Source organism: Tigriopus californicus, chromosome 4, assembly GCF_007210705.1.
Source record: "Tigriopus californicus strain San Diego chromosome 4, Tcal_SD_v2.1, whole genome shotgun sequence".
In the NCBI taxonomy this organism is placed as follows: Eukaryota; Metazoa; Arthropoda; class Copepoda; order Harpacticoida; family Harpacticidae; genus Tigriopus; species Tigriopus californicus.
In genome coordinates this window covers 9,167,780-9,177,863 of record NC_081443.1, presented here as the reverse complement: position 1 = coordinate 9,177,863, position 10,084 = coordinate 9,167,780, and the positions used below count along the sequence as shown (strand labels likewise).

Below are 10,084 nucleotides of genomic sequence, written 5' to 3'. Positions count from 1 at the left end.
ATTCATCGGCGCGTTTTCGTTAAAAAATGAGAAGAATAATTCGTTTCCATTTCGAGTCTGAGCGGAGAAATATAAAACAGGGACTCCTAGTGGGCTGTACGTAAATCAAGAATAAAACATGAGGCTTTATGGTCATGTCATTCGAATAATATCAACTCGGAGCGTTCGCTCCGCATGACGGAGATACGAGTGGAACAGACCTCAAAAGAACGAACTCCAGGGCTTGATCTCAAAACAGCTGAACAACGGAAGAATGACTTTCTTTGAGGGCCAATCCATTATCATGTACCAGGACTACAAAACCTATGGATTACCCGGGACCAAACGCAACCACTGCGTCTTGGAAGGGCTCATAACCGCGTTGGTTCCGAGAATGAAGGGTCTGGCCAGACCTATTTTAGTGAACGAGCCACTAGTGATTTTTTTTGAATAGTCCAAACTCAGCAGGTCATAATTTGATTTCAAATTATGCCATCGATGTGGTCTGGAAATGTGTGTCCATTCCGTCCATTCCTTGAGGAAAAAAAAGGTCAAGAATTCCGGTTGAACAGGTTAAATTTTATGCTCAATCCGTGTGATTTCGTGCTTTGACCCTTTTGAACTTTGAGAATCGCGGGTTGGACTGTCCTTTTTTTATTTCAGGCTTTTACAGCCAATACTCGAAATGGGGATTTATTGAGGTATGCAAGACCTTGGCAGCCATGGAGCCTCACATTTTGCTTATTGGTTGGTTGGCTGGTTGGATAGATGGATGCACAATATCCTCGAGGAAGTTGACTGGCTGGAGGATCGTTACGTGCAGATTGATCAGGAACTACAACTCGATGTGTGCATTGTTGTAAATCATCCAAGGGTTGAGAGCTAATGAGCCTCAAACCAAAGGGTGATGGACCAACAAACAGAGAAACTTGGCTCTGCTGACAGTGATTGTCAAAGATATCTTGGATTTATAACAAGACCACAATCAATGTCCGCCCATCCTTATTTTAGCGATCCCCGTCCCCGTATTCCAATTCCGAGCTTTGTGATTTCAGTTCTTGAATAGCTACACCAGTACTCCTTCAACCAATACGCAGTCAGGGAGTGAGCTTCTCCCATAGTTAACCATCATTACAATACCTCATTTGGACAGGGGGCAATTAGCTGCGACCAAAATTGGAATAGTGCTCCTAACAAGACCAATCACCCTACTAAGCCAAAACCACCGGTAGAATCTAGGGATGTTTCCACTTATGACAAGCCATTGCCAGAATATTCCTCATGAATGTATGTACGTAAGGGCCTGATTCATTAGCGAGGGTTTTTCTATTCCCAGTTGGCTTAGATTTCTTCCCCTCTTCTATTTGAGAATCAGTAAAGCCTTGACAAAGTGTCTCAGGTCTTGAAAGGGTTGTGGGTTGGAAGGGTTCGAGGTTTCTTGGTAGAGAGGAGAATAAGGGCAGCAAGAAACGAAAGGGTCATAATTTAGGTGTGGCACTCTTTCGTGTTGAACCCAACAGGCCAAGGGTGCAATTAAATTTAATTAGGAAGAACAACCTGGATCTCGTTCTCCTTGGTCCCATCTCTCAAACGACCTGTGTTCGTTGGGGTGACAATTACACAGAAATATTCAAAGTATTTCACTCTTCTCGAGGTTTTGTCGCACTTTGGACCGGTTGGTGGTTGTTCAAAACCAAATCAACCACAAAACGTACAAGATCGTTGTTGTCAATGACAAACACGCGAATCCAATCCAAATCTCCGGTTTGCCGTTGTCACAAGCCCTCAAGAGCGATGATGATCCTCTGCAACACGTGCGTGAACATGGATCAAAACAGATAAACAACGTCTAATGACAGGCATTCAAGATGGTTCCGCATGTTGAGGACCGAGATTTTTGTCGTCTTGGTCGTTTCAATTACGACAAACCAGGCTTTTGTTGTGTGCCGACTTGATCTGTCTCCACCTTGAAAAGTGAGCCTATTCAATTCCTAGAGATACGAAGTGGATGTGTATTGTACAAACAGTACATACACAGATTGAAGCTTTCGTGTCCATCTGAAATGACAGGAGCACTCCCGATCTCTTCGAAGAGAAACAAAAGAATTCTCATTTCATGCCATATCTTTCTCTCTCTCTCTTGAAGGAAAACAAGCACAGAATAGCCAGCTTTAGACCAATGGAGAAGGTCTTTACACAATCGTGGACATCCGTATTGCCCAATCGGGAATATAACGCAATGAGACGAGTCGAATAATGGCAACCAAGAATGTCAATGCCCTTTGATTGATTCAGTCCGGCGTCAAAATGGTGTTATTGAGTCCATTCATTCAATGTTTGATCTGGGTCATTTTCACACTAATCCAATCTCCAGGGACGTTGCTGATCTCGCACGAGAACTCTGCCTTCGTCGGAGCAATAAGTTGTCAATTTTGATTAGTGTAAAGTACTCCAGAGGCAGGCTGTTCTGTGGTCGTTCTTGAAAGCAAAGCCATGCGGATTCAGTCATGCAAATGAAGCTGTTGAGACTTTTTCCCTTCAAAGCTACAGGGCCTCCCGAAATGGAGGTGTAGCCAATGTCAAAATGCTGCTGATTTAGCTTCATAACATCGCATACACACACACACACACGCACACACTCATAGGCAGACAGACACGCGGAGTCTTCGTACGGTCCCTGGGTTGGAAGATGTCGCACTGCGTCGACAAGATGCAAAACTTTAGGGGGCCGCGCCAAACCGGGGATCTCCCCCTGCCAAGCCAGACCAGCGGTCGTCCCCACCTCTACATACAGTGTGCTCTATGTGCTGATAGAGTTCTGTATGAGTCCTATTGGGAGCATCCTCGTCTCCCCTAGGTGTCAAAATTACCCAGAGCGAATGTCGAAGAAGACGTTTTAAGCTTTGACAATTCTCGCCATGGGATCCCAAAGCGCGAGGGAAATCACTGGGCTTGTTGCATCCAGACTTCAAGGGTGATGATCATCTTGTAGTACAATTGATATCATGGCGGGGACTCCACCAAGAGGCGAAACGTCAAATAGAACTACAAATATGGCAACCTGGGATGCTTTGGCTGCTCTTGCCGTGCTCGCGCACTGAGAGGATCAATGCCCTGCATGCCCGGGGAGACACCCACCTGGAAAATGACATAATTTCCTTGGATGCCACTGAGCTTACTCGAGTGACACCTTGAAGACGATGAACACGAGAAAACTGGTTAATTCGACTGAACTGTGACGAATGGGAAGGTTTAATTTCGGCTGCTATCTCCGGTGGGAGGCCTCTCTTGATCCCAAGTGTTTGGAGATGCACAGGATGAGACCGCTGAGTGGTTTCAGGGAATGGAGCTTACTTTGTGTGTTTCCTCTGAAAAGAAGATTGTTACAGTCCATGACTTGACAATCCTTGATTATGGTTGAGTCTTATTCCAGGGCCAGACCATGCAGTCGCTTCGTGAGTTTTGTAGAAGCGCCTTGCCGAGCTTCAGAATTGTCTGAATGTTAATAGTCTCATCCACCAAATGTAAGAATAGCATTTATCAATGTCGAGCCTACGTGGGCTGGATGAAGCCTCAAGAAAAGGGATCCATTGTTCAAAGTCTGAAGAGCCCCCTCAATTGAATTCTTAGCGCTTTGAGGCATTATTAATGCTCATTGGACATGACACGACCCAATAATCATCAGCGTCTTGCCAGAACTTTGGATACTAGGCCCAAGCAAGTCTGCCTTCAAGCGTCGGAGCTTTGGACGGCGTTTAGCCAGGAAAAAATGGCCAGCGTTCGTTCGTTGAACAATTTCCTCGAGGACTTGAATCCCCTCTCGGTAAGTGTCACGAATGTGTTGCGATAGATAAAAAGAACTCCGCCCCCTGGAGCTTCTGCCTAGGCTCTCGCCGCGCCGTTCTCCGCCGAATGTCCAAACTTTTTTTTCCTCTCCTTCTCTTCTTGTTCGTCCCTCCGTTCCGTTTCCACCGTCGCTGTCTTGAACAAATTCTCCCAGCGCGACTGCTTTGAGGATCCCTCCTAGGCTGAAGACGACAGCTCCAACTGGCGAACACCCGTCAGGTCCCTAGGAGGATTGTGCTTGTTGATGATGATGATGATCTGGTCGGGGCCATGTCTTGTATGGTGTTTTCTGTGCTAGCTTCCATCCATCCCCGTCGCCCATGTACCTCACCGCTTGCTTGCTTAGCCTGGGTTGTGATGGGTGGCTGCTGACTCTCGGATGAGGGGGACAGGAGCAGATTTCCGAGCTTGGAGAACACGAGATGGACTCCAAACCGAGATTGACGGCGGGGCGCAGGGAAGAACAAGAGAAAAGAGACCAACTTTGGGACGGGTGTGACGGCGAATTGAGTCCAAACAGGAGACGACATAAGCGGAGGATCGAGGAGGAGAAGTTGTAAGGGTGGTAGTAGTGAAAGAAGTGCTAGTACTCGAACTGCAACGAGAAGTGGAAGCAACAGTGACAACGGCGACATTACTCCCCAACTCTTGTAAGACGCCCCTGCCGTGCGTTAACCACATCCCTACGGCTCTCCTCAGTGGAAACCTCAGTTGGCAGTCTCTTCTCGACTCTCTACAAGGTCAGACTTTTTTCTACAGCCTCTCTCCATGGTAAGGAGCCCCCTTCCGAGAGAAGATATTATCATCACCATCCTCAAGTCTTGCCACCCCAGTGCCGAAGCTAAGTGACTGGTGCATCCCGAAAAAGGATCACAACCAGGTGTTATTGCTTTTCCCCTCACAAGCATTGACTCCCTTGGACCTCTTCTGACGGTTGTAATGTGCGGGATGCTAGGCCCTTATGTGCAAAGTGGTCCCATGACCAGTAGTGCCATCAAACTATCACCCAATCACACCCCATCCACCATGCTCACCGACCACAACGTCAACATGGGATCCGTCTCTTCCCAAGGGCCCACGGTCCCTTCTTATTCGCAAAACAGTTATCTCGCCGCTGGTCAGAACCCCTATGCCCGTGACTTTCTATTTCGAGGCCGTGAATACGACCCCACTCACCATAGTCACAGTATGTTCTCCCCCAGCCTCCATTCCTCGGATCCATTTGGAAGCCTTCACGATCCCATGCAAGGCATGACCGGGGCTCGTCTAGCCGGCATGGCTGCCGATTGGACCACGGGTCATCAGATGCCGCCAGCCAACCAAATGTATTCATCCGCCTATATGAATGGCATGGGCATGCATCATGCCTCCGGGGCGTTTTTCCGATACATGAGACATCCGATTAAACAGGAGATGACTTGTATGTGGATCGACCCCGATCAGCTCTCACCAAAGAAACCTTGTGGGAAGATATTTGGCACGCTTCACGAGATCGTCACTCACTTGACTGTGGAGCATGTGGGCGGTCCCGAGATTACGAATCACGCCTGCTTCTGGGAAAACTGCCCTAGAGAAGGACGGCCTTTTAAGGCCAAGTACAAACTGGTGAACCACATCCGAGTCCATACTGGAGAAAAACCCTTTCCTTGTCCATTTCCCGGTTGCGGCAAGGTATTTGCCCGATCGGAGAATCTCAAGATCCATAAAAGGATTCACACAGGTAAGGACACGTTCCTCTTTCACTACCATTAGCTCATCCCGTTTTGAAGCAAAGTTTGTTTTAAGTAGGAAGTCCACTTTTGGCACTTCAACCGTCGTGTGTCACTCATGTTGAGCGAGCATTGAGCACACGAACAATGAGCAAATGAGTGGCTGGCTCTCCAACAGTTTGAAAGCGCTCAAGGTTGAAGTGCTCAAATTTTGTGGTAGACTTTTAGAAAAACAATCTTTTACACCTTTTGTCGCCCTGACATCCTTGCATCAATGAGACACCATGGTGAAACCAAACAACATTTACCCGAGACAAAAGTGAGTCTCGGGTTCGTGCCCAGCCTGTATTCAAACCCCATTGAGGTGCCATGGTGTGTGAGAGAGAGAGAGAGAGAGGGAAAAAACCTCGAGAATAAGATCGTAAATCTCTCAAAAAGTGCTGGAACCGGAAAGCAGTAAAAGCCCCTAAAGAAAGTCGCAAGCCCATGTTTACTTTCATCCAGCCAAGCTATTTGTCACTTAGTGTGTTGTCCTTTCAAATGAGAATAGACTGGTGTGTCCTCTTTTTGGAACCCCCTTTACGAACCTCATGGTTTGGTTGGTTGGTTGGTTGGTTGGTTGGGCGCTTGCTTGCTTGTTAAGGGTTGCTTGGCAAACCAAGCGTTAAACAGGATAAGATATTGTAAAGTTAACAAAGGCGACCCTCTCCATGTGAGCACTTGAACACCCTTGGTGAAAGCTTGAAATGGGCTCAATCTAGGACTCAAAATGTCCCATTAATGACGATTCTCGATCTCTTTTCCAATCCCTATATTTTCTTGGGAATTCTCCTGGTTGGAAAGGAAAATAAACTCGCTTCAGCTATCGACTCATTTTTTCGCTCTGAATGAAGTAAACACTTCACCGGAGTCCTGATGACTTTTTATAGCACAAAGAGGACATTGTCAAGCACGAGTTGTATCAACACAGTTTAGTTTGTGTTTCCTAGTGATTAATGGACGCTCATGATCAATTTATCGGCATGGATTTTCAAGGGGATTAAAGCTGAGTTTCTTGTCCACGTGTGCGAGCTGTTGAGTTCATTCATCGACCTCTTCATTTAACGGTCATCACACGACTTGATTTGCTGTAATCCAATCCGCGCTGGGAATCCACTACTACGTACATATACAGTACCCTACAGACAAGGGAGAGCCGTCATTATACGGTCAATCTCGTTCAAGCTCCTCACATTTCTCCGAGCTGATTTCGAGCCATTAGACGGCGAAAAATAGACCTGGTCCGGTTTGGGGTCCATTTTAATAGATGACTACTGCCTTCCGGTTGGCCAAGAATGTTCCCGAGACGAAGATGACTGACCACTCTTTCAGTGCACGTTCAAGGGAGCGAAAAATTGAGAACAAGAATAACATGTGCGACGTTTCGACACATGCCAAGATCCGAGACTTCTTCCAAGTTTCAAAGGGATGGGATGATTATTCTTCCGGTTCGAACCCGGCTTGGGTCCGGGTGTACTTTTAGGCTGGATACTTTGAGTATTTTAGTAACAACCTACCCGCCAGTTTCTCCTCCAGAGCGATTGTACCAATTCAGGGCACCCTTGCCAATTCTGAGTGATAATGATCTAGGAGTTTTAGAGTCGAGACTACGGATTCCGTTTAACACCTCTGAATTGAGCCCTTTGTATGCAAAGAACCGAGCTTCATGGACGAGTTGGAATAGTGATAGCCGTGCTGGATGGTTCTGTGCAATGAAAGTGCTTTGTTCAGCGTGGATTTTTGGTTTGGCCAACTATACCCGAGAGGGCAATGGAGGTGCTTCGTCATCGCAATGTGGCATTCCTTCATCGTTAAATTGTCATTAATCTTAGATTGCTCACAGCTCCAATCTCAGAAGCAAAGGGTTATTTGCCTCGCTCGTTACATAGGGAAAAGCAAGGCGAAGGAGCAGAAGAAAACCATCGGTTTTGGGGTACACCATCATTAGATACGCTTACCAACAACATTGATTGGCCTACAACTAATTCCAGACCAGCCAGAGAAACAATTCTGCAGCCGATAATCCCGTCCTAATACGACAGGAGATGGCTGTATGGTCCACCCAAGTCAATATCGAGCACTCTGGCGTAAAATCCCGGTCCAGCCAACCCTGGACCAATTCATTCATTTTTGCTGACTTCATTGTCAATCAAATCCTAATCAGAATTGAGATCAAAGATCCCTTGACGATACTGGATCACTTTCCGATTTTCGAAGCTTCCTGCAGGAAAAAAAACCCTTGCAATTGCAAGTTCGTTCCTTGGCCTCTGGGGGACCTAGGCATAACCGATTATATTCCGTCAGGCCAGCCACTCACCCCCCAAACGAGCCCCCCAATGGGAAAACCCCACCATGATGCACCTCTGAGGCAGTTTTGGCCAGCCGTGGCCAGTCTCATTGATATCGAGCTCCTGAGCGGTGGGGTGTCACTCTGGTATGTCGTCAGAGGTTTTTTCCACCAAGTCTTGGAGTTCTTCTCCAATGTTTTCTGGCTGACTTTGAACCCTGTTGGTTGGCGGCCATGCCATGCTATCTTGGCCTGTTTTGAAGTAGGGTGAGCGAATAATTTGGAAATCATCATAACATTCCTTTGGGTCACGCTGCTCGGTCAGGGAGTGAGTTTTTCGGAACTCAACGAAAATTTAATTGAGGAATGTGGCTGATGGGAGTTTTTGGAGGGAATTACTAAATGGTTGGGCAACTTTCCATTTGGAAAAATATGCTGACAATTTAAGACCGGAGAAGTGTAGAGAATGACCGTCTTAAGTGGATTTAATTCTAATTAGAGTTACTAATCGAGATATATGAAAAAAGATGATGTAATGTGATATGAGGGCATTATTTTGGATCTAGATCGGGAGACTTTGAGATTCCAAAATCATGAATGCTTTTCTAGCTGGGGCTATTAGTGTCAATCTTGTCACTGTTAACCTGATTAACCTGGGGGAACGTGTAGGACAGTAGTGGGTCATAAACCCCGTAATGATCGAGTTGCTAATCTATCGGGAATACGGACCAATAAACGACACAATTGGGTGTCCACGCTCAATTTGAACGCGGGCATTTGAATAACAAACTATCTATTCATTTTCCAGGTGAGAAGCCGTTCAAATGTGACTTCGAAGGATGCGATCGGAGGTTCGCCAATTCTAGTGATCGAAAAAAGCATAGTCATGTCCATACATCCGACAAGCCTTACAACTGCAAAGTGCGAGGGTGTGACAAGTCCTACACACACCCATCCAGTCTCCGAAAACACATGAAGGTAAAATAACTCAACATCTCACACCTTGGCTTCTTTTCTTGCATGAGCAGTGCCGAGAATATGGATTAACGTATTATTTCTCTCACTTCCAGGTTCATGGGAAGGATGCCATCATGTCTGGTTATGACAGTGACGAGGAGTCCATTGGAACCAACTCAACCCAGCCTCAAAACGCCTCCACTCCAGTGGCCGCTAACAATAACAACAATAACAATAATAACAACAACAACAACAACAATATCTCTGAGCCCAGTCATCCCACTTCGACCACGCCGATCCATTCCTCCGGATTGATGTCCCCTATCAACCACCTCTCATCAACGGCTCTAGGGCACACCTCGTTAATGGGAGGAGTCAATGGCTCCAATGGTCATTTCGTTGGTCACGCTCCCTCTGCTAATTCCATGCATACCTCGTTGGACTTCAAGCCTCACAATTTGGCGGATTGGTACTCGCCTATGATGGGCAATATGCATCGATACGACACCCAGATGATGCACCACACCCATCAGAAGCATCATCTCAATGGCCACTCCCAACATGTGTCAGCGGCATTGCCCACACCCCCTTCAACTGGTCACTCTCCTATCCAGAGCCTATCTCATCATTTGCCTCTTTTGCCTTCATCGAGTTCGGTCATTTACTAGTAAGTGACGATCAAGCCGATGATGATGATGATGAATGAAAATACCAAAAAGAAGCTCAGGATGGATGGGTGACTTTGAAGTTTCGATTATTGTTAGACTTTTGGGCATTCTATTTACCATAAGTATGATAAGCATGTTGACCACCAACTGATCTCTTATTTGAGTCGATCAACTGTCGATCGATTACAAATCACCACTGCGCGAAGCCAAGTACAACTACTACGCAATTGTAAAGTATACATATGAAGATGATATAAATTGCTTGATATTTTAGCCTTGAAAAGCCAGTCCCTCGTTTATCTTTGATAGCTTTGTTGTTTAGCTCCCAATTTTTTAAGCCAAATTGTGTTACTTTCTTGATTAGGACCTATGTAAATGCTCCTCCCTCTCGCCATAGTTATTGATAAAATTCTAGACTTTTCCTTGCTATCGCAAAACGAATATCATGAGTTTGAGTTCTGTCTACCCACACATTGAAATATAGACAATTTTCTCTATCTTTTTCAACCACTGCGTTCCTTTGATGGATTGAAATCTTTCGAGTCCAGTTCCCATTCCGTTTTGCTGCTAAACAGTGCGAACAAAATATTTGCGAGGTT

The 10,084-nt window shown here is 46.1% G+C and overlaps 1 protein-coding gene across 1 annotated transcript; it reads left to right on the top strand.

The window, feature by feature from the left end:
- Positions 1 to 4,336: 4,336 nt before the first annotated feature.
- LOC131879542 (zinc finger protein ZIC 1-like) lies at positions 4,337 to 9,772 on the top strand. Its single transcript, XM_059225895.1, has 3 exons — positions 4,337 to 5,545; positions 8,669 to 8,838; positions 8,931 to 9,772. The coding sequence occupies exons 1-3, from the start codon at positions 4,765 to 4,767 to the stop codon at positions 9,483 to 9,485; spliced, it is 1,506 nt and encodes a 501-aa protein (XP_059081878.1). The 5' UTR covers positions 4,337 to 4,764; the 3' UTR covers positions 9,486 to 9,772.
- The last annotated feature ends 312 nt before the right edge of the window (positions 9,773 to 10,084 follow it).

Bases quoted from the DNA above. Each gene is read 5' to 3' on its own strand.
- LOC131879542 (XM_059225895.1), top strand. From the start codon at position 4,765: ATGTGCGGGATGCTAGGCCCTTATGTGCAAAGTGGTCCCATGACCAGT. The intron at 5,546-8,668 runs GTAAGGACACGT...TTCATTTTCCAG, and splicing joins CCATAAAAGGATTCACACAG to GTGAGAAGCCGTTCAAATGT. The intron at 8,839-8,930 runs GTAAAATAACTC...TCTCACTTCCAG, and splicing joins GTCTCCGAAAACACATGAAG to GTTCATGGGAAGGATGCCAT.